Source organism: Euprymna scolopes, chromosome 39 (genome assembly GCF_053919585.1).
Source record: "Euprymna scolopes isolate OS-2025 chromosome 39, ASM5391958v1, whole genome shotgun sequence".
Classification (NCBI taxonomy): domain Eukaryota; kingdom Metazoa; phylum Mollusca; class Cephalopoda; order Sepiida; family Sepiolidae; genus Euprymna; species Euprymna scolopes.
Window position 1 is genome coordinate 19,356,041 of NC_136520.1, and position 27,099 is coordinate 19,383,139.

Genomic DNA, 27,099 nt, shown 5'->3' on the forward strand with positions numbered 1-27,099 from the left:
TCGATTGATTAATGATTAAAAAAATTTAGTGAACTTTTGCTCGATTGATTAATGATTAAAAAAATTTAGTGAACGTTTGCTCGATTGATTAATGATTAAAAAAAATTTAGTGAACGTTTGCTCGATTGATTAATGATTAAAAAAATTTAGTGAACTTTTGCTCGATTGATTAATGATTAAAAAAAATTTAGTGAACGTTTGCTCGATTGATTAATGATTAAAAAAATTTAGTGAACTTTTGCTCGATTGATTAATGATTAAAAAAATTTAGTGAACTTTTGCTCGATTGATTAATGATTAAAAAAAATTTAGTGAACTTTTGCTCGATTGATTAATGATTAAAAAAAATTTAGTGAACGTTTGCTCGATTGATTAATGATTAAAAAAATTTAGTGAACTTTTGCTCGATTGATTAATGATTAAAAAAAATTTAGTGAACGTTTGCTCGATTGATTAATGATTAAAAAAATTTAGTGAACTTTTGCTCGATTGATTAATGATTAAAAAAATTTAGTGAACTTTTGCTCGATTGATTAATGATTAAAAAAAATTTAGTGAACGTTTGCTCGATTGATTAATGATTAAAAAAATTTAGTGAACGTTTGCTCGATTGATTAATGATTAAAAAAATTTAGTGAACTTTTGCTCGATTGATTAATGATTAAAAAAATTTAGCAAAGAGTGAGAGGACGCTGATAGTGCGTTAATTTTGATTTTGTTGAAAAAATATAAAATGGTCGTTTGTTCTACAAAAGCTAATATACAGCATTTGAAGCTTCTACTGATTTCTTGGTGTCCATTCGTCTTCGCTTGACTCTGTATGACTGCTAACAGTATCTGTGTCAGCATATGAAGAGGAAGAAACAATTTTGGATCTGCTGTTGGAGAACTGGGAGCTGACACTATTTTGACCCCCAAAGGACCTGAGGATGGAGACTTGCTGTCACGGTGGACATCTTGAGCAGCATCTCCGCTATTTTCTGGTGTTGCTACAGGCCTTGCTGAAATGCTCTTTCCTGGAGAAATTTCCAGTTTTTTCACTTGGCATTGGTTGTTCCAAATTTTTCTCCATATCGGCGTCTTTTAATCTCCAAAATAATGACCTCATTGATTAACTCCGATGGATCAGATGAAATTGGAGGAAGGTGTTTCAGAACTTGACGCTCATCAAGAGGAAATATTCCACATTTCTTGAAGTCTGTCACGAGATCATTTTGTTTTTTTTTATGTTTTGGGAACAAGTTTTTTAGATAGTGCTTTAAGATTTTTTGGTTACATTTGGCGCAAAGAAAGCAACATTCAGTAGCTGACACAAGTGTTGCATTTGGTGGAAGGCAAATAAATTGACTGTCATTTTTTAGAATGTCTTTACTCACGTATGATGACAAGTTGTCACAAATGAGGGCCACTTTTTCCTGGTAGCTTCATATAGTATGGAAGTGCCACCGAGTCAAACCAATCTTTGAAAGTGATGCGCTCGAACCATACAGATTTGGAACGATTATATTGAACCCTGTCTGGCCCACCTTCAGTCCATGCTTTCCAGAGAAGTTTTGTTTTGTACATAACGTACAATGGCAATATTTGTCCTGTTAGTATTCCTGCTAGTATAAGGCTTGTAGAATTTTTGTACCGTTTATAATTCTTTCTGGATGCTGAACACCTTTCTTGAAGAGTTGAGTTGAGTTGTAACGTCTCCTTCCTTGTACTGGTCAATATGATCTTGGTATTTTTCTGACTGAAACACAGAAATTACCATTGTATAAACACTACTGCCATTTTTAACAAGCAAATAAAAGTTAAAAGATTAAATATCTTGTCAAAATAAAATATTCACTTTTAAATTTTATGCAGAACTGGGGTGGCCAAATTCACCCCACACATGTCAGCACACTGTCGGGTGATTTTGGCCATCCCCCAAATCTCAACAATAGTGTGTTTTATCATATTAATTACCTTATTTTCATAGTGTTTATCGTTTTTACTGCTTAATATAACCAGATCTTAAAACAATGAAAAATATTCTTTGTACTCACAGACGTTTGAAGATATAAATTTCAGCAGAGAAAATCATGCAGTCAATCAGCCATTTTGAATTGAAGATATCTCTGCAGAAAACGTGTGCTACTGCACCACAATGTGTCTGTAAAAATGTGAAATCGTATAGAACCTAGAAATTATGTTTAAAAATGAAGAGATCATATATTATTTACGCCTTATCATATTTATTTTTCTTTTTCTTAATGGCTCAAAATCATCCCGGGTGGCCAGAGTCAACCCAACTTACGGTATTCTTTTATTTCATCGACTCGTACTTAAAAACCTCTACAAGACTGCATAGTCATAGCCTTCAAATACAAATCCTTTCATAAAGTATGTTATTTAAAAACTGTACATTACAGCGTCTGTGCCGAGGTTTCATCGGTCTTGGCATACAGTTTTGGGGGAGTAGAAACTGTCTTATTATAATCGAACCTAATCTTCAGCAGCGTTCAGCAATCAGAGACCTTGAGAAAAATGATGAAGAAACAAACAACAGAATTAATCAGATCAACATCAATATATTCGTGCTTTTCTTCTTCCGTTCAAATGTGTTCAAATGTGTTCAAATGTGTTCAAATGTGTTCAAATGTGTTCGAATGTGTTCAAATATGTTCAAATGTGTTCAAATATGTTCAAATATGTTCAAATGTGTTCAAATGTGTTCGAATGTGTTCAAATATGTTAAAATGTGTTCAAATGTGTTCGAATGTGTTCAAATGTGTTCAAATGTGTTCAAATGTGTTCGTAAAGAGCTGATGTTATCAGTTGTGTTTTTGTTTTTAAATTTATTAAATTTTATTCCAGTTTATCTTAGAAGCCTTTTTAATTTTGCAAATTGTTTGTTTAGGCGTGTTTCTTTAAAAGTTTTTATATTGTTATTCTATCACACCATTTCCGATATCGGCATTCGTGAATGGCTGTTTCATATTTTCTGTTTAAGATATTTTATTTTAATATTTGTTATTCAAATGTCATTTAGAAGGTGTTTATTTAGGCGCATTTGTTTAGAAGAGTTTTATACATGTGTGTGTGTGCGTGCGTGCGTGTGTGTGCGTGCGTGTGCATGTGCGTGTGTGCATGTGTGTGTGTGTGCGTCAAACACTAGTGATTGTTTCTCTACATGTTCACTGGTCAATTCGATCATTACTGTTAGCGGACATTTTATCTTTTCAGGTTTCAAACACTTCTTATTCGACAAGAAACGACAATCAGAGGCCAGAAATGATTATAAGAATTGGGTTTCAGAGAACCAAGAGGAGTACGTATATTTCCAGGTATTTATTTCATTTGAAATTAGTCAAGTCTCAATTGTTAGATCTGACACACTGCTCCCAAATCTCCTTAGTCCAAAAACTCAACTCTCTGCTATTACTCTCTCAACTTCAAAGAAACTTCTGCTGATCAAACCCACTTCTTAAAATCCCTATAACTAATCAAATCCTTATAAATAATGAAATTCTTATAAATAATCAAATCCTTATAACTAATCAAATCCTTATAACTAATCAAATCCTTATAACTAATCAAATCCTTATAAATAATCAAATCCTTACAGCTAATCAAATCCTTATAAACAATCAAATCTTATAAACAATCAAATCTTATAAATAATCAAATCCTTATAACTAATCAAATCCCTATAACTTATCAGATCTTATAAATAATCTTTTGTGGGGGAATCACCCTCCAAATTGACTGTTCTATCCATTATATAAACCATAGACCTTTTGATCCCAGGTGTGGATTAAACACCAGAGCGACCCTCATCTGCTCGCTGACGTTTACTACTCTTTTCAGTTGTAACCTTTTTACGTTGTTGTTCCAGTAATACATTGTTTAAACTTTATTCTGTTGTTCTGTTTTCTTTGTGGCTTATTGCCAGCCATAACATAATAAAACCTTATAACTTATCAAATCCTTATAACATTGGATTCAGAGAACGTACTCACGTTTAAAAACAGTGTTCTAAAAAAACTAAACACTGACGACATTGGATTCAAGGAGCATACTAAAATCGAAACCAGTAACAACATTGAAAAAAAATAAATACTCGCGTTGAAATAGTATTCTAAAAATACTAACAACGTCGGACTCAAATGTTATCAAGCCTAAGTGTCTAACATAACACTTGCAACTGAAAGGTTCACGGTAAAAAAAAAAAACGCAGATCATTACGGAAAAAAAAGAGTGTAAAAGAAAAAAAGTTCGTCACGACTTTGAAAGATAGCGCTGTACTTTTGCAAAAAGAAAAAGGTTCGTCGCGATTTAGAAAGGTAAATTTTTATACTTTTGGAAAAAGAATTCGTCACTTGAGGTTTTCGCTGCTAAAATCGGGCGTTTTTTTTTTCTCTGGAGAAAAATATACACTTGATTTTTTTTCTCTTTAGACAATTAACTTTTTATATATTTATGTTTTTTTCTGTTCGTTTAATTGTCTGGAGGAAGAAATAAGAAAGAATAAAACGATTTTGTAAAATTCAGCGAACGTTTTGAAATTGCTAATGCTGACAAAGCAAAATGGACGAATTGAAAGTAGCGTTGGAACATTTGACCAAGTTGCATATCGATGCCGCAAAGCGTCAGTCACAATCCAAAAAACACTGAACTGAACGCCAAATACGATTCAAGGAACAGCAAAAGGAATTGAAAAAACAGTTAGCGGAATGTCAAATACGAACCGAGCAATAGCAAAAGGAAGTTAAAAAACAGTTAGCCGAACGTCAATTATGAACAGAGGAATTGCTTACAGAAATTGTTAATAATAATGCAAATGCGGAAAGCAATTCAGTATTTTCTCAGAATACAATATGGACAGCGATAGACAATTTTAAATACGAGGAAGAGGAAAAATCATTTGCAGCATATTTTCGGCATTATGAAATTTTTTAATATTGACTGCAGCAACAGATCTGATCAAAAGAAAACCAGACTTCTACTACCAAAATTGGAAACGGCTGAGCATGATAAATTCGTGGATTACATATTGCCGCAAAACAGCAGATTTATCATTCAATGAGACGGTAAATTTGTTAACAGAACTTTTCTCGCCGAAAACGTCTCTTTTCCATAAAAGACAATAATAACGATTTTTTCACTTACAGAGCTGTAGTGAACAAACACTGTGATGACTAAGTTGTCTGAACAAACAGCAGACAATTTTAAACGTCTTGTGTTTGTGCAAGAGTTAACCTCGGGAAAAGATGCGGAAATCAGGTGCAGAGTCCTTACAAAATTAGAAAATTAACCAAACTTTACACTTCAAAAATTGACTGAGGATTGTCAAAAAGTAGAAATTATAAAAAAAAAGATGCATATTTATCGAGCAGGCATCGCGAATATAAAAAAGTAACTAAGAAAAAACCGGCACAAAAAATGGCACGCAGACACTAACCACCGAAATTCAGAAAAACTAAAAACACCGAGCGCTTGTTTCGGATGTGGTGGAATACATTGGGTAAGGGATTGCTCATTTTGAACAAAAAGATGCCATTTATGCAATAAGATCGTCATAAAAGTTTGCACTGTAAGAAAACTCAAAATAGAAGCCGTTTACGTCAAACCAGAACTAAAAACGTTGGAGATGAAAATACCAGTACCACGCCAGAAGCAACGGCCAGGCCGAACGCTTCATCGATACACTTAAAAGGGCATTAAAAAAGGCGTCCGGTACACCGACAGAAAAGGGCCTTCAGCAATTTCTGCAGGTTTACAGAATCACAAGAAATCCAAACAAACCAAATGCGAGATCCCCAGCAGAAATCATGTTTGGATGGAAAATAAAATCCGTATTTGATAAACTGCTACCCAAACACATAGTACACAACAGAACCTCTACAAACCAATGAAACGGTTTAATAGCGGAGATAACGTGTACCGTAGACATTTTAGAAATAACGTTTCTTTTTGGGAACAGGGTACGATCTTATGAAGAATCGGCCATGTTACATACATCATTCAGGGCCCAAAGTTCCAACATAAGAGGCACCTGAACCAAATCAAGAAACGCTTCTACAAGGATCAAGAAGAACCACCGCAGGACGGCAGTAAGGCGATTGAAACTGTGTATGACTGTTTTGACATAGAGCCTCCAAAAGGATGTCAGAACCGAGACGCTCCGGCAATAAGAGGAAGCGCAAAGACCCGTTGGTGGTCTGCTCCAAAATTAAGAAATACTGATTTTCACAATTGCAGAAATCAGCTTGGGAGGGGAGTGTTGTGGGGGAATCACCCTCCAAATGGACAGTTCTATCTATTATATAAACCATAGACTTTTGATCCCAGGTGAGGATTAAACACCAGAGCGACCCTCACCTGCTCGGTGATGTTTACTATTCTTTTCAGTTGTAACCTTTTTACGTTGTTGTTCCAGTAATACATTGTTCAAACTCTATTCCGTTGTTCTGTTTTCCTTGTGGCTTATTGCAAGCCATTACATAATAAAATCCTTATAACTAATCAAATTTTTATAAATAATCAAATCCTTATAACTAATCTAATCCCTCTAACTAATCGAATCGTTATAAATAATCTAATCCTTATAACAAATAAAATCCTTATAAATAATCAAATCTTTATAAATAATCAAATCCTTATAACTAATAAAATCCTTAAAAATAATCAAATCCTTATGAATAATAAAATCCGTATAAATAATCAAATCCTTATGAATCATAAAATCCTTATAACTAAGCAAATCCTTATGAATAATAAAATCCTTATAACTAATCCTTATAAATAATCAAATCCTTATAACTAGTAAAATTCTTATAACTACTCAAATACTTATGACTAATCAAATCCTGATAAATAATTAAATCCTTATAACAAATAAAATCCCTATAACTGATAAGATCCTTATGAATAATCAAATTCTTATAACCCATCAAATCCTTATAGCTAATTAAATACTTATAACTAATCAAATCCTTATTAATATTCAAATCCTAATAAATAATAACATCCTTATAAATAACCTATTTCTCATAATTAACTACATCCTCAATAAAATCCTTATAAATATGCAAATCCTTATAAATAATCAAATACTTATTACGACCCAAGTCCTTATAACTCATCAAATCTTTATAAATAATCAAATCTTTATAACTAATCAAATCATAATAAATAATCAAATCCTTATAACTAATCAAATCCCTCTAACTAATAAAATGCTTATAAATAATGTAATCCTTATAACTAATCGAATCCTTATAAATAATACAATCCATATAAATAATCAAATATTATGATTAATCCAATCTTTATAACTAATCCAATCCTTGTAAATAATCAAAATCTTATAAAAAAAGGTTATACAATCCTTATAACTTATAAATATTTATAACTAATCAAATCTTATAACAAATCAAATCCTTATACCTAATCAAATCCTTAGAAATAATCAAAACCTTTTAACTAATCAAATCTTCATAACTAATCAAATCTTCATAACAAATCAAACTTTTATTAATTATAAAATCGTTATAAATTATAGAATCCCTATAACTAATTAAATCCTTATAACTAATCAAATACTTTTAACTAATAAAATCTTTATAACTAATCTAATTCTTATAAATAATAAAATCCTTATAAATAATCAAATCCTTATAAATAATCCAATCCTTATAAATAATCCAACCCTTATATATAATCAAATCCTTATAACTAATCAAATCTTTATAACTAATAAAATTCTTATAATAATTCAAATCCTTATAACTAATCAAATTCTTATAAATAATAAGATCCTTATAACTAATCAAATTCTTATAAATAATAAAATCCTTATAACTAATAAAATCCTTATAACTAATCAAATCTTTATAACTAATCAAATTCTTATAAATTATAAAATGCTTATAACTAATCAAATCCTTACAACTAATTAAATCCTTATAACTAATTTAATCCTCATAACGAATCAAACCATTCTAAATTATCAAATCCTTCTAAATTATAGAATCCTAATAACTAATCAAATTTGATTAGCTATAAATAATAAAATATTTATATCTAATCAAATCCTCATAACTAATCAAATCCTTCTAAATACTAAAATCATTAAACTACTGAAGTCCTTATAAATAATCAAATCCTTATAAATAATCAAATCTTATAAATAATCAAATCCTTATAACTAATAAAATCCTATTAACTAATACCAATCCTTATAACTAATAAAACCCTAATAAATAATCAAATCGTTATAACTAATCAAATCTTAATAACTAATCAAATCTTTTTAACTAATACAATCTTTATAACTAATCAAAACTTTATAACTAATCAAATATTCATAAATAATCAAATCCTTATAACTTATCAAATCTTTATAACTAATCAAATCTTTATAACTAATCAAATCTTTATAACTAATCGAATATTCATAAATAATCAAATCCTCAGAACTAATTAAAATCTTATAATAACCATATCCTTATAATTAATCAAATCCTTTTAACTAATCAAATCATTATAAATTTCAAATCCTTATAACTAATCTAATCCTTATAAATAACAAATCATGTTAACTAATCCAATCCTTATAACTAATCAAATCCTTTTAAATAATCAATTACTTATAACTAATCAAATCTTTATGAATAATAAAATCCTTATAAATTATCAAATTTTTATAAATAAACAAATTCTTGTAAATAATAAAATCTTTATAACAGATTAAATCCTTTTAACTAATCAAATCTTTATTAATAATTTTATCTTTATAAATAATTAAATCCTTATAACTAATCAAATCCTTTTAACTAATCAAATTCTTATAACTAATCAAATCCTTAGAACTAGTCAAATACTTATAACTAATTAAATCCTTATAAATATTTCAATTCCTATAACAAATTAAATCCTGATAAATAATAAAATCCTGATAAATAATAAAATCCTGATAAATAATCAAATCCTTATAACTAATCAAATCCTTATAAATAATCAAATCTTTATAACTAATCAAATTCTCATAACTAATTAAATCTTCATAACAAATCAAACCATTCTAAATTATCAAATCCTTATAAATTATCGAATCCTTATAACTTTTCAAATCTTCTTAACTAATCAAATCCTTATAAATTATCAAATCCTTATAAATAATCAAATCCTTATAAATAATCAAATCCTTATAAATAATCAAATCTTATAACTAATCAAATCCTTATAAATAATCAAATCTTATAACTAATCAACTGTTTATAACTAATCAAATCCTTATAAATTATCAAATCCTTATAACTAACCAAATCCTTATAACTAATCAAATCCTTATAAATAATCAAATCTTATAACTAATCAAATCCTTATAAATAATCAAATCCTTATAACTAATCAACTGTTTATAACTAATCAAATCCTTATAACTAAGCTTAACCTTATAACTTACCCTAACCTCAAAACTAACCCTTACTTCATAACTGTTTTGTTTGTCGTCTGTTTTTGTTTTATCTTGAAGTATTTGTTTTTAGCTCTTTACATCAGGTGGCTTCATGCTTTGGCATATCGTAGCCTTTAAGTCCAATCTAAACAAGTCCAGAAAAGTCTGACAATATTCACTTTACATATTAGGACTGAATGCTTCTGCCCTCTCCCCCCTGCAACCTACTTTTATGATGCCCGGGTGCATCTCAAAATCACGTGTGGGAAGAGATTTTTTGAGAAATGTTCGAGACCATGGACAATAAAAGACCACAGTCGCCATCTTGGATCATTTTGTTTTTCCTTCTTAGCCCACACGACGGACAGACACAAGCACATAACCTTCTCTATTTTTCCCACACTCCCCCCTGATCTAATAATCACAGCAATGGCAATGAGGTTGCGGTTGCCTCCATCAGGTGCTTCTTCAAAAGGAGAGGGCGCATGCCTCATCTATGCTTGCACTCTTGTCTGCGGCCTGTGGGTCGGAAAAAACTGCATCCCTGGAAGTTTACTGATGTCTGAGTCAGTTTTGGATAAAGCTGGTGCAAACCAGAGCGATGTCTCACTGATCTCCAACTCTGATTTGTTCGTGTCTTCCAGGAGTGGTTGCAACTGCATTGCCAACTACAGGTCCCTAACATGACGGGTCAGGCTGTCGACTCGCACTGCCTGTTTGCTGATCACCTCAGTGACGCGCCTGATTCCGTACCTCATTGTACACTTGCCATGCAGGTTTTTAATCCAAATGACATGCCCTTTTTTTAGCCTATCTCCTGTTCTTTCCAGTTTGGGCAACAGGTTGGTCTCTATGCCTTTTACTCTGATGTGATGCCTGTACAATGCATCCGCTGGCGTCGTGGAGGATGAGATATCAGAGTCACATTGTACAGGTAGACTGTTTTAGACACTGTGCAGCCCGTCCTGGCTGTGATGGTCTTGACAGTCCTGTGGTTCCATTCAGTGACCCAATTTCCGCTTGATACGTGGGCACATCGGAACTGCAGGATTAATCCCCAGCCTTCGGCAAACTTTTTGAATAGCTCATTGGTGCATGCGGTGCCATTGTCGGTTAGTATCTCTGTTGGGGGGCCTCGTTCAAGGAACTGACAAATGACAACTGCTGAATCTTGCTGGTGCAGCAGCCACTATATCGTAAACTTGGGGCGCAGTCAATGAGAGTCAGGAAATCCTCACCATTGTGGTGGGTAATATCTATCACCAGTCGGCTCCAGTGATCCCTCACCTCCAGCTTCCCTGGTGCTGGGTCAATGGATTGGCATGCCACACAGCTATGGACCACTCTCCTGACATCTGCCATCTGCACCCCTGAATCAACCAACTTAGTAAAATATAAGGTCTATTTGATCCGAGATTGCCCGCTTTGCTGGTGGACTTCTTTGATTCGATTAAATCAAACAGAGCTCACGGATGCAGCGCAGGTAAGTTGTATGGGTTCAATGGTTCTCTTAGTGGTTTCAAGCCATCTTTTGTGTACCCTTGTCAAACAATCTGCTTTGTTCTGGCTGGATTTGACCAGGGACACCTCCATTGACAGCACATATTCTTGTACCAGCCTCACAATTGTGTCAAGCCGCCATCAGATGAGCATCTCGCTCATGGCTTTGGTTCACACTCTGGCTCTCCTGGTAAGGGTATCTGAAATCCACTTGTGGACGCAGGCAGAATCGGTGGACAGTCGCAGGGTAGTCGATTTCCACAGGATTGCAAAGTTTATCCCCTTGATGATGGCATTGAGCTCTGCCAGGTTTATGTGCTGGGAGTCCTTTTCTGGTCATAACCAGCAAGTATTCTCCACCCCAGCCCCATCATGGACTAGCAACATGCCAGTGGCAAGAGAGCTTGCATTAACCCAAACATTGAGGTCTCATCCATCGACACACCATCTGCCCCATGCTGGGTTTTCTTCATTTTTTCATCATCCCACCCAACGGTAACATTGGATGCTCTCCGCTTGATGAATGTCACTGCAACACAAAGCCAGCTGCCTACAGAGAGGTGCCCAACTAATTTTCCACACAGATAAAATATGCTTCACCACATAACAAGGCGGGGCATGTCTGAAATGTTGTTCCAACATAAGATGTCATTCTCTTCCCAGAACTGCAGACCAAGCACCTGTACACCATCCTGTAGCCTTTCCGGTTCCTTGCTGAGGAGACTAAAGTTGCAGAGATGCTCCTTAATGTGCACTGCAGCTATAATTCCCTCATCCATGCACACATCATCATTATGTAGATGTTGCCTGCTGTATGCACTCATTCTTAGACAATATCTGTTCCCCTTAATAAGTACGGTCTGGTATAAGGCCACAGTGATCAGTGCACGCACACTTGAAGATAGGCCTTGTGAAGATCTAACACAAACACATTAGATCCCATTTGCCGCCATTTTCTCAATTTCTTGGCACATACACCTGCGTGAGCTGTAAAAGGGTCCATGTGTTCAGTTCCTGATAGTCGAGCACCAACCTCACCTTCTGTTTGTTTTGCTGGATAACCGCCATTAACGGGATCAAGTACTTTGAGAGACCCATGCCTTCTTGGGATAAGTCCGAAGAAGGCATGGGTCCCTCAAAGTAGCCACCCGTTATCAGTCCAAGAATGTAGTTCCTTGTTGCATTCCGCATGGGCTCTGGGAGGAATCTTATATTCCAGCACTCTATTGTTCGACTATTTCCAGGATTCCATACAGAACTTTGTGCGCTGGTTGAATTCAGCATGAAAGTCAGGTTGCTCATGCTCAATCTCTATGGCTGCATCCAGAGTGAGACCTGCTTCAGTGAACCATGCCCTACCCTCATCGTCAATACGGACGTCACCCAATTCTTTGATAGCATCCATTCCTAGGAGCAGGTCATAACCAAGCAGCTCACCGTCTATAACCAGGGCTCACATGGCTACTGAGGGCCCATCGCCGATACTCACACGGATAATGCTTACCCCACAAGAGGCTAGAGGACCTCCGCCAACCTTCAACTGGGACACTGATCTTGTCCCATGTATCACAGCATGCCTTATACACAAGCGTCTGTGTGCACTCGGTACCTATGAGCGCAAAGCGCTCCCACCCATTGATGAGCACGCTCACTGCCAGTAGCGCCTTGTTTAATGGCAATCTGGCGAGAAGACTGGCACTATAGCTTACTTCTCTTACCCGTTTCCCAGAAAACTATTGTTATGTGGCCAAACTTGTTGCACTGGTAGCAATGCATGTGTCTTCATATCCCTCGGGCAGGTGCATCCTTCACACCGCTTCAGCAACCTATGGAAAAATGGTTTGGCCTGCCACATTTATAACACTTTGAAACCGGCATTGTCTTTTAGAATATTCCGAGCTCTGGCCAGCAACTCATCTAGCCCCAGCTCACTAAGCCTTGACGTTGCTCACAGCAGTCAGCTGGTGTTGTTCGGGAGTCTGGCCAGAAAGGCACATCCTAATATTTAGTTGCTTGCTCCACCAAACGGTGCAGCTTCCTTAAATCAGTCAAGCCACCATTCGGTAAAATGCCTCCAGGCGATGAAGGGGTCCATAGCAAAGGCCTGTCTAACCTTTTCTGAGCTGCTGATGGATGGCGTATGCTCCTTTGGTGAACCTTAGCAGGATGACTAGTGCTGGATCCTTTATTTGGTATAGCCTGCAGACACGCTCGACCTTTTCAAACCACTCGATTACAGAGGGGCTATCGGGGGAACTGGCAGACTTTATCACAGGAGATTTTCCCCCCGTCTATACATGGCTATCTTCACATACGGTTCACACATGTACTCTCTTTTTATCAAAGGAGACTTTCCCCCCTTCTATACATGGCTATCTTCCCATACGGTACACACATGTACTCTCTTTTTATCACAGGAGACTTTTCCCCCGTCTATACATGGCTATCTTCACATACGGTAACCACATGTACTCTCTTTTTATCACAGGAGACTTTCCCCCCATATATCCATGGCTATCTTCACATACGGTACACACATGTACTCTCTTTTTATCACAGGAGACTTTCCCCCCGACTATACATGGCTATCTTCACATACGGTACACACATGTACTCTCTTTTTATCACAGGAGACTTTCCCCCCATCTATACATGGCTATCTTTACATACGGTACACACATGTACTCTCTTTTTATCACAGGAGACTTTCCCCCCTTCTATACATGGCTATCTTCACATACGGTACACACATGTACTCTCTTTTTATCACAGGAGACTTTCCCCCGTCTATACATGGCTATCTTAACATACGGTTCACACATGTACTCTCTTTTTATCACAGTAGACTTTCCCCCCGTCTATACATGGCTATCTTCACATACGGTACACACATGTACTCTCTTTTTATCACAGGAGACTTTTCCCCCGTCTATACGTGGCTATCTTCACATACGGTACACACATGTACTCTCTTTTTATCACAGGAGACTTTTCCCCCGTCTATATGTGGCTATCTTTACATACCGTTCACACATGTACTCTCTTTTTATCACAGGAGACTTTTCCCCCGTCTATACATGGCTATCTTCACATACGGTACACACATGTACTCTCTTTCTATCACAGGAGACTTTTCCCCCGTCTATACATGGCTATCTTAACATACGGTACACACATGTACTCTCTTTTTATCACAGGAGACTTTTCCCCCGTCTATACGTGGCTATCTTTACATACGGTTAACACATGTACTCTCTTTTTATCACAGGAGACTTTTCCCCCGTCTATACATGGCTATCTTTACATACGGTACACACATGTACTCTCTTTTTATCACAGGAGACTTTTCCCCCGTCTATACATGGCTATCTTCACATACGGTACACACATGTACTCTCTTTTTATCAAAGGAGACTTTCCCCCCGTCTATACATGGCTATCTTTACCTACGGTTCACACATGTACTCTCTTTTTATCACAGGAGACTTTTCCCCCGTCTATACGTGGCTATCTTTACATACGGTTCACACATGTACTCTCTTTTTATCACAGGAGACTTTTCCCCCGTCTATACATGGCTATCTTTACATACGGTACACACATGTACTCTCTTTTTATAACAGGAGACTTTTCCCCCGTCTATACATGGCTATCTTCACATACGGTTCACACATGTACTCTCTTTTTATCACAGGAGATTTTCCCCCGTTTATACATGGCTATCTTCACATACGGTACACACATGTGCTCTCTTTTTATCACAGGAGATTTTCCCCCGTTTATACATGGCTATCTTCACATACGGTACACACATGTGCTCTCTTTTTATCACAGGAGATTTTCCCCCGTCTATACATGGCTATCTTCACATACGGTACACACATGTACCCTCTTTTTATCACAGGAGATTTTCCCCCGTTTATACATGGCTATCTTCACATACGGTACACACATGTGCTCTCTTTTTATAACAGGAGACTTTTCCCCCGTCTATACGTGGCTCCCTTTACATACGGTTAACACATGTACTCTCTTTTTATCACAGGAGACTTTTCCCCCGTCTATACATGGCTATCTTTACATACGGTACACACATGTACTGTCTTTTTATCACAGGAGACTTTTCCCCATTCTATACATGGCTATCTTCACATACGGTACACACATGTACTCTCTTTTTATCACAGGAGACTTTTCCCCTGTCTATACATGGCTATCTTCACATACGGTACACACATGTACTCTCTTTTTATCACAGGAGACTTTTCCCCCGTCTATACGTGGCTATCTTTACATACGGTTCACACATGTACTCTCTTTTTATCACAGGAGACTTTTCCCCCGTCTATACATGGCTATCTTCACATACGGTTCACACATGTACTCTCTTTTTATCACAGGAGACTTTTCCCCGTCTTTACATGGCTATCTTCACATACGGTACACACATGTACTCTCTTATTATCACAGGAGACTTTTCCCCCGTCTATACATGGCTATCTTTACATACGGTACATACATGTACTCTCTTTTTATCACAGGAGACTTTTCCCCCGTCTATACATTGCTATCTCCACATACGGTACACACATGTACTCTCTTTTTATCACAGGAGACTTTCCCCCCTCCTATACATGGCTATCTTACACACATGTACTCTCTTTTTATCACAGGAGACTTTTCCCCGTCTATACATGGCTATCTTTACATACGGTACACACATGTACTCTCTTTTTATCACAGGAGACTTTTCCCCCGTCTATACATGGCTATCTCCACATACGGTACACACATGTACTCTCTTTTTATCACAGGAGACTTTTCCCCCGTCTATACATGGCTATCTTTACATACGGTACACACATGTACTCTCTTTTTATCACAGGATACTTTTCCCCCGTCTATACATGGCTATCTTCACATACGGTACACACATGTACCCTCTTTTTATCACAGGAGACTTTTCCCCCGTCTATACATGGCTATCTTCACATACGGTACACACATGTACTCTCTTTTTATCACAGGAGAGTTTTCCCTCGTCTATACATGGCTATCTTCACATACGGTACACACATGTACTCTCTTTTTATCACAGGAGACTTTTCCCCCGTCTATACATGGCTATCTTTACATACGGTACACACTGTACTCTCTTTTTATCACAGGAGACTTTTCCCCCGTCTATACATGGCTATCTTTACATACGGTACACACATGTACTCTCTTTTTATCACAGGAGACTTTTCCCCCGTCTATACATGGCTATCTTTACATACGGTTCACACATGTACTCTCTTTTTATCACAGGAGACTTTTCCCCCGTCTATACATGGCTATCTTTACATACGGTACACACATGTACTCTCTTTTTATCACAGGAGACTTTTCCCCCGTCTATACATGGCTATCTTTACATACGCTTCACACATGTACTCTCTTTTTATCACAGGAGACTTTTCCCCCGTCTATACATGGCTATCTTTACATACGCTTCACACATGTACTCTCTTTTTATCACAGGAGACTTTTCCCCTTCTATACGTGGCTATCTTCACATACGGTACACACATGTACTCTCTTTTTATCAAAGTAGACTTTTCCCCCGTCTATACGTGGCTATCTTTACATACGGTACACACATGTACTCTCTTTTTTATCACAGGAGACTTTTCCCCCGTCTATACATGGCTATCTTTACATACGGTACACACATGTACTCTCTTTTTATCACAGGAGACTTTTCCCCCGTCTATACGTGGCTATCTTTACATACGGTTTACACATGTACTCTCTTTTTATCACAGGAGACTTTTCCCCCGTCTATACATGGCTATCTTCACAGACGGTACACACATGTACTCCCTTTAATCACAGGAGACTTTTCCCCCGTCTATACATGGCTATCTTTACATACGGTTCACACATGTACTCTCTTTTTATCACAGTAGACTTTTCCCCCGTCTATACATGGCTATCTTCACATACGGTACACACATGTACTCTCTTTTTATCACAGGAGACTTTCCCCCCGTCTATACATGGCTATCTTCACATACGGTACACACATGTACTCTCTTTTTTATCACAGGAGACTTTTCCCCCGTCTATACATGGCTATCTTTACATACGGTACACACATGTACTCTCTTTTTATCACAGGAGACTTTTCCCCCGTCTATACATGGCTATCTTCACATACGGTACACACATGTACTCTCTTTTTATCACAGGAGACTTTTCCCCCGTCTATACGTGGCTATCTTTATATACGGTTCACACATGTACTCTCTTTTTATCACAGGGGACTTTTCCCCCGTCTATACGTGGCTATCTTTACATACGGTTCACACATGTACTCTCTTTTTATCACAGAAGACTTTTCCCCCGTCTATACATGGCTATCTTTACATACGGTACACACATGTACTCTCTTTTTATCACAGGAGACTTTTCCCCCGTCTATACATGGCTATCTTTACATACGCTTAAGACATGTACTCTCTTTTTATCACAGGAGACTTTTCCCCCGTCTATACGTGGCTATCTTCACATACGGTACACACATGTACTCTCTTTTTATCACAGGAGACTTTTCCCCCGTCTATACGTGGCTATCTTTACATACGGTTCACACATGTACTCTCTTTTTATCACAGGAGACTTTTCCCCCGTCTATACATGGCTATCTTTACATACGCTTCACACATGTACTCTCTTTTTATCACAGGAGACTTTTGCCCCGTCTATACGTGGCTATCTTCACATACGGTACACACATGTACTCTCTTTTTATCAAAGTAGACTTTTCCCCCGTCTATACGTGGCTATCTTTACATACGGTTCACACATGTACTCTCTTTTTATCACAGGAGACTTTTCCCCCGTCTATACGTGGCTATCTTTACATACGGTTAACACATGTACTCTCTTTTTATCACAGGAGACTTTTCCCCCGTCTATACATGGCTATCTTCACATACGGTACACACATGTACTCCCTTTAATCACAGGAGACTTTTCCCCCGTCTATACATGGCTATCTTTACATACGGTTCACACATGTACTCTCTTTTTATCACAGGAGACTTTCCCCCCGTCTATACATAGCTATCTTCACATACGGTTCACACATGTACTCTCTTTTTATCACAGGAGACTTTTCCCCCGTCTATACAGTGCTATCTTCACATACGGTTCACACATGTACTCTCTTTTTATCACAGGAGACTTTTCCCCCAGCTATACATGGCTATGTACACATACGGTACACACATGTACTCTCTTTTTATCACAGGAGACTTTTCCCCCGTCTATACATGGCTATCTTTACATACGGTTCACACATGTACTCTCTATTTATCACAGGAGACTTTTCCCCCGTCTATACATAGCTATCGTCACATACGGTTCACACATGTACTCTCTTTTTATCACAGGAGACTTTTCCCCCGTCTATACATGGCTATCTTCACATACGGTACACACATGTACTCTCTTTTTATCAAAGGAGACTTTCTCCCCTTCTATACATGGCTATCTTCACATACGGTACACACATGTACTCTCTTTTTATCACAGGAGACTTTTCCCCCATCTATACATGGCTATCTTCACAAACGGTACACACATGTACTCTCTTTTTATCACAGGAGACTTTTCCCCCGTCTATACGTGGCTATCTTCACATACGGTTAACACATGTACTCTCGTTTTATTACAGGAGACTTTTCCCCCGTCTATACATGGCTATCTTTAGATACGGTACACACATGTTCTCTCTTTTTATCACAGGAGATTTTTCCCCCGTCTATACATGGCTATCTTCACATACGGTACACACATGTACTCTCTTTTTATAAAAGGAGACTTTCCCCCCGTCTATACATGGCTATCTTTACATACGGTTCACACATGTGCTCTCTTTTTATCTCAGGAGACTTTTCCCCCGTCTATACATGGCTATCCTCACATACGGTTCACACATGTACTCTCTTTTTATCACAGGAGACTTTTCCCCCAACTATACATGGCTATCTTTAAAACCAACACAAAGTAAAGTATCTGCAGAATGTCTTCTTGTATTCTCCTCTTCTCTTTTCTCTCTCCCAACAATCGAACACAGCATATAATAACAAAACTCTAAAGCACGTCTGACAGCACTGACTTCTGCCAACAGTCTGCCGCTCCTCTTAACAACACAGGCTTTTTATATCGCAAAATCGTTCACCTCTATTTGCATATTCTTCTAACTCACGTGATCACTACTCTATAAATAAGAGTCTTGACCGTTTCTTTTCTTTTTTATTTATTTTTGGTGACCGACCCGCACGTGGTCTATCAAGGTAAGTCACGCATTTCTCCACATATATGTGGCTATCTTCACATACGTTACACACATGTACTCTCTTTTTATCACAGGAGACTTTCCCCCCGTCTATACATGGCTATCTTTACATACGGTTCACACAGGTACTCTCTTTTTATCACAGGAGACTTTTCCCCCGTCTATACATGGCTATCTTTACATACGGTTCACACATGTACTGTCTTTTTATCACAGGAGACTTTTCCCCCGTCTATACATGGCTATCTTCACATACGGTACACACATGTTCTCTCTTTTTATCACAGGAGACTTTTCCCCCGTCTATACATGGCTATCTTTACATACGGTACACACATGTACTCTCTTTTTATCACAGGAGACTTTTCCCCCGTCTATACATGGCTATCTTCACATACGGTACACACATGTACTCTCTTTTTATCACAGGATACTTTTCCCCCCTCTATACATGGCTATCTTTACATACGGTTCACACATGTACTCTCTTTTTATCAAAGGAGACTTCTCCCCGTCTATACATGGCTATCTTCACATACGGTACACACATGTACTTTCTTTTTATCACAGGAGACTTTTCCCCCGTCTATACATGGCTATCTTCACATACGGTTCACACATGTACTCTCTTTTTATCACAGGAGACTTTCCCCCCGTCTATACATGGCTATCTTCACATACGGTACACACATGTACTCTCTTTTTATCACAGGAGACTTTCCCGCCGTCTATACATGGCTATCTTTCCATACGGTTCACACATGTACTCTCTTTTTATCACAGGAGACTTTTCCCCCGTCTATACATGGCTATCTGTACATACGGTTCACACATGTACTCTCTTTTTATCACAGGAGACTTTTCCCCCGTCTATACATGGCTATCTTCACATACGGTACACACATGTACTCTCTTTTTATCAAAGGAGACTTTCCCCCCTTCTATACATGTCTATCTTCACATACGGTTCACACATGTACTCTCTTTTTATCACAGGAGACTTTTCCCCCGTCTATACATGGCTATCTTTACATACGGTTCACACATGTACTCTCTTTTTATCACAGGAGACTTTTCCCCCGTCTATACATGGCTGTCTTTACATACGGTTCACACATGTACTCTCTTTTTATCAAAGGAGACTTTCCCCCCGTCTATACATGGCTATCTTTACCTACGGTTCACACATGTACTCTCTTTTTATCACAGGAGACTTTTCCCCCGTCTATACGTGGCTATCTTTACATACGGTTCACACATGTACTCTCTTTTTATCACAGGAGACTTTTCCCCCGTCTATACATGGCTATCTTTACATACGGTACACACATGTACTCTCTTTTTATAACAGGAGACTTTTCCCCCGTCTATACATGGCTATCTTCACATACGGTTCACACATGTACTCTCTTTTTATCACAGGAGATTTTCCCCCGTTTATACATGGCTATCTTCACATACGGTACACACATGTGCTCTCTTTTTATCACAGGAGATTTTCCCCCGTTTATACATGGCTATCTTCACATACGGTACACACATGTGCTCTCTTTTTATCACAGGAGATTTTCCCCCGTCTATACATGGCTATCTTCACATACGGTACACACATGTACCCTCTTTTTATCACAGGAGATTTTCCCCCGTTTATACATGGCTATCTTCACATACGGTACACACATGTGCTCTCTTTTTATAACAGGAGACTTTTCCCCCGTCTATACGTGGCTCCCTTTACATACGGTTAACACATGTACTCTCTTTTTATCACAGGAGACTTTTCCCCCGTCTATACATGGCTATCTTTACATACGGTACACACATGTACTGTCTTTTTATCACAGGAGACTTTTCCCCATTCTATACATGGCTATCTTCACATACGGTACACACATGTACTCTCTTTTTATCACAGGAGACTTTTCCCCTGTCTATACATGGCTATCTTCACATACGGTACACACATGTACTCTCTTTTTATCACAGGAGACTTTTCCCCCGTCTATACGTGGCTATCTTTACATACGGTTCACACATGTACTCTCTTTTTATCACAGGAGACTTTTCCCCCGTCTATACATGGCTATCTTCACATACGGTTCACACATGTACTCTCTTTTTATCACAGGAGACTTTTCCCCGTCTTTACATGGCTATCTTCACATACGGTACACACATGTACTCTCTTATTATCACAGGAGACTTTTCCCCCGTCTATACATGGCTATCTTTACATACGGTACATACATGTACTCTCTTTTTATCACAGGAGACTTTTCCCCCGTCTATACATGGCTATCTCCACATACGATACACACATGTACTCTCTTTTTATCACAGGAGACTTTCCCCCCTCCTATACATGGCTATCTTACACACATGTACTCTCTTTTTATCACAGGAGACTTTTCCCCGTCTATACATGGCTATCTTTACATACGGTACACACATGTACTCTCTTTTTATCACAGGAGACTTTTCCCCCGTCTATACATGGCTATCTCCACATACGGTACACACATGTACTCTCTTTTTATCACAGGAGACTTTTCCCCCGTCTATACATGGCTATCTTTACATACGGTACACACATGTACTCTCTTTTTATCACAGGATACTTTTCCCCCGTCTATACATGGCTATCTTCACATACGGTACACACATGTACCCTCTTTTTATCACAGGAGACTTTTCCCCCGTCTATACATGGCTATCTTCACATACGGTACACACATGTACTCTCTTTTTATCACAGGAGAGTTTTCCCTCGTCTATACATGGCTATCTTCACATACGGTACACACATGTACTCTCTTTTTATCACAGGAGACTTTTCCCCCGTCTATACATGGCTATCTTTACATACGGTACACACTGTACTCTCTTTTTATCACAGGAGACTTTTCCCCCGTCTATACATGGCTATCTTTACATACGGTACACACATGTACTCTCTTTTTATCACAGGAGACTTTTCCCCCGTCTATACATGGCTATCTTTACATACGGTTCACACATGTACTCTCTTTTTATCACAGGAGACTTTTCCCCCGTCTATACATGGCTATCTTTACATACGGTACACACATGTACTCTCTTTTTATCACAGGAGACTTTTCCCCCGTCTATACATGGCTATCTTTACATACGCTTCACACATGTACTCTCTTTTTATCACAGGAGACTTTTCCCCCGTCTATACATGGCTATCTTTACATACGCTTCACACATGTACTCTCTTTTTATCACAGGAGACTTTTCCCCTTCTATACGTGGCTATCTTCACATACGGTACACACATGTACTCTCTTTTTATCAAAGTAGACTTTTCCGCCGTCTATACGTGGCTATCTTTACATACGGTACACACATGTACTCTCTTTTTTATCACAGGAGACTTTTCCCCCGTCTATACATGGCTATCTTTACATACGGTACACACATGTACTCTCTTTTTATCACAGGAGACTTTTCCCCCGTCTATACGTGGCTATCTTTACATACGGTTTACACATGTACTCTCTTTTTATCACAGGAGACTTTTCCCCCGTCTATACATGGCTATCTTCACAGACGGTACACACATGTACTCCCTTTAATCACAGGAGACTTTTCCCCCGTCTATACATGGCTATCTTTACATACGGTTCACACATGTACTCTCTTTTTATCACAGTAGACTTTTCCCCCGTCTATACATGGCTATCTTCACATACGGTACACACATGTACTCTCTTTTTATCACAGGAGACTTTCCCCCCGTCTATACATGGCTATCTTCACATACGGTACACACATGTACTCTCTTTTTTATCACAGGAGACTTTTCCCCCGTCTATACATGGCTATCTTTACATACGGTACACACATGTACTCTCTTTTTATCACAGGAGACTTTTCCCCCGTCTATACATGGCTATCTTCACATACGGTACACACATGTACTCTCTTTTTATCACAGGAGACTTTTCCCCCGTCTATACGTGGCTATCTTTATATACGGTTCACACATGTACTCTCTTTTTATCACAGGGGACTTTTCCCCCGTCTATACGTGGCTATCTTTACATACGGTTCACACATGTACTCTCTTTTTATCACAGAAGACTTTTCCCCCGTCTATACATGGCTATCTTTACATACGGTACACACATGTACTCTCTTTTTATCACAGGAGACTTTTCCCCCGTCTATACATGGCTATCTTTACATACGCTTAAGACATGTACTCTCTTTTTATCACAGGAGACTTTTCCCCCGTCTATACGTGGCTATCTTCACATACGGTACACACATGTACTCTCTTTTTATCACAGGAGACTTTTCCCCCGTCTATACGTGGCTATCTTTACATACGGTTCACACATGTACTCTCTTTTTATCACAGGAGACTTTTCCCCCGTCTATACATGGCTATCTTTACATACGCTTCACACATGTACTCTCTTTTTATCACAGGAGACTTTTGCCCCGTCTATACGTGGCTATCTTCACATACGGTACACACATGTACTCTCTTTTTATCAAAGTAGACTTTTCCCCCGTCTATACGTGGCTATCTTTACATACGGTTCACACATGTACTCTCTTTTTATCACAGGAGACTTTTCCCCCGTCTATACGTCGCTATCTTTACATACGGTTAACACATGTACTCTCTTTTTATCACAGGAGACTTTTCCCCCGTCTATACATGGCTATCTTCACATACGGTACACACATGTACTCCCTTTAATCACAGGAGACTTTTCCCCCGTCTATACATGGCTATCTTTACATACGGTTCACACATGTACTCTCTTTTTATCACAGGAGACTTTCCCCCCGTCTATACATAGCTATCTTCACATACGGTTCACACATGTACTCTCTTTTTATCACAGGAGACTTTTCCCCCGTCTATACAGTGCTATCTTCACATACGGTTCACACATGTACTCTCTTTTTATCACAGGAGACTTTTCCCCCAGCTATACATGGCTATGTACACATACGGTACACACATGTACTCTCTTTTTATCACAGGAGACTTTTCCCCCGTCTATACATGGCTATCTTTACATACGGTTCACACATGTACTCTCTATTTATCACAGGAGACTTTTCCCCCGTCTATACATAGCTATCGTCACATACGGTTCACACATGTACTCTCTTTTTATCACAGGAGACTTTTCCCCCGTCTATACATGGCTATCTTCACATACGGTACACACATGTACTCTCTTTTTATCAAAGGAGACTTTCTCCCCTTCTATACATGGCTATCTTCACATACGGTACACACATGTACTCTCTTTTTATCACAGGAGACTTTTCCCCCATCTATACATGGCTATCTTCACAAACGGTACACACATGTACTCTCTTTTTATCACAGGAGACTTTTCCCCCGTCTATACGTGGCTATCTTCACATACGGTTAACACATGTACTCTCGTTTTATCACAGGAGACTTTTCCCCCGTCTATACATGGCTATCTTTAGATACGGTACACACATGTTCTCTCTTTTTATCACAGGAGATTTTTCCCCCGTCTATACATGGCTATCTTCACATACGGTACACACATGTACTCTCTTTTTATAAAAGGAGACTTTCCCCCCGTCTATACATGGCTATCTTTACATACGGTTCACACATGTGCTCTCTTTTTATCTCAGGAGACTTTTCCCCCGTCTATACATGGCTATCCTCACATACGGTTCACACATGTACTCTCTTTTTATCACAGGAGACTTTTCCCCCAACTATACATGGCTATCTTTAAAACCAACACAAAGTAAAGTATCTGCAGAATGTCTTCTTGTATTCTCCTCTTCTCTTTTCTCTCTCCCAACAATCGAACACAGCATATAATAACAAAACTCTAAAGCACGTCTGACAGCACTGACTTCTGCCAACAGTCTGCCGCTCCTCTTAACAACACAGGCTTTTTATATCGCAAAATCGTTCACCTCTATTTGCATATTCTTCTAACTCACGTGATCACTACTCTATAAATAAGAGTCTTGACCGTTTCTTTTCTTTTTTATTTATTTTTGGTGACCGACCCGCACGTGGTCTATCAAGGTAAGTCACGCATTTCTCCACATATATGTGGCTATCTTCACATACGTTACACACATGTACTCTCTTTTTATCACAGGAGACTTTCCCCCCGTCTATACATGGCTATCTTTACATACGGTTCACACAGGTACTCTCTTTTTATCACAGGAGACTTTTCCCCCGTCTATACATGGCTATCTTTACATACGGTTCACACATGTACTGTCTTTTTATCACAGGAGACTTTTCCCCCGTCTATACATGGCTATCTTCACATACGGTACACACATGTTCTCTCTTTTTATCACAGGAGACTTTTCCCCCGTCTATACATGGCTATCTTTACATACGGTACACACATGTACTCTCTTTTTATCACAGGAGACTTTTCCCCCGTCTATACATGGCTATCTTCACATACGGTACACACATGTACTCTCTTTTTATCACAGGATACTTTTCCCCCCTCTATACATGGCTATCTTTACATACGGTTCACACATGTACTCTCTTTTTATCAAAGGAGACTTCTCCCCGTCTATACATGGCTATCTTCACATACGGTACACACATGTACTTTCTTTTTATCACAGGAGACTTTTCCCCCGTCTATACATGGCTATCTTCACATACGGTTCACACATGTACTCTCTTTTTATCACAGGAGACTTTCCCCCCGTCTATACATGGCTATCTTCACATACGGTACACACATGTACTCTCTTTTTATCACAGGAGACTTTCCCGCCGTCTATACATGGCTATCTTTACATACGGTTCACACATGTACTCTCTTTTTATCACAGGAGACTTTTCCCCCGTCTATACATGGCTATCTGTACATACGGTTCACACATGTACTCTCTTTTTATCACAGGAGACTTTTCCCCCGTCTATACATGGCTATCTTCACATACGGTACACACATGTACTCTCTTTTTATCAAAGGAGACTTTCCCCCCTTCTATACATGTCTATCTTCACATACGGTTCACACATGTACTCTCTTTTTATCACAGGAGACTTTTCCCCCGTCTATACATGGCTATCTTTACATACGGTTCACACATGTACTCTCTTTTTATCACAGGAGACTTTTCCCCCGTCTATACATGGCTGTCTTTACATACGGTTCACACATGTACTCTCTTTTTATCACAGGAGACTTTTCCCCCAACTATACATGGCTATCTTTAAAACCAACACAAAGTCAAGTATCTGCAGAATGTCTTCTTGGTTTCTCCTCTTCTCTTTTCTCTCTCCCAACAATCGAACACAGCATATAATAACAAAACTCTAAAGCACGTCTGACAGCACTGACTTCTGCCAACAGTCTGCCGCTCCTCTTAACAACACAGGCTTTTTATATCGCAAAATCGTTCACCTCTATTTGCATATTCTTCTAACTCACGTGATCACTAGTCGATAAATAAGAGTCTTGACCGTTTCTTTTCTTTTTTATTTATATTTGGTGACCGACCCGCACGTGGTCTATCCAGGTAAGTCACGCATTTCTCCACACTCCCCCCTGATCTCATGATCACAAACAGGACATGCGGGCAATCGTCGTTGGCGGGTACTCCTTCGAAGAATTGCAGCACTCCTCATTGCTGTTTTCTTCATTACCACCGTCATTACTACCAGTCTGTTCCATTATCCCGTCTCGTGGTTCCATAGGCGGTGTCTCACAATCAGGGCAGGGGGGCAGTATTCGTCTTTGTCGGGTACTTCTCCGAAGAATCGGAGGCGTCATCTCCTCGGTATGCT

General features: G+C 38.2%; 1 protein-coding gene across 5 annotated transcripts in view; it reads left to right on the forward strand.

Moving 5' to 3' along the window:
• Window positions 1-27,099, forward strand: part of LOC145263666 (thyroid peroxidase-like) — a 412,282-nt gene that overhangs the window by 206,770 nt on the left and 178,413 nt on the right. For 3 of the 5 annotated variants that reach the window (XM_080120538.1, XM_080120542.1, XM_080120539.1), the window contains exon 4: window positions 3,217-3,301. In XM_080120538.1, the coding sequence (XP_079976664.1) occupies window positions 3,217-3,301 (85 nt within the window). Of the gene's footprint in view, window positions 1-3,216; window positions 3,318-27,099 lie in introns of all 5 variants that reach the window. The other 2 variants (XM_080120540.1, XM_080120541.1) reach the window with 1 other exon arrangement.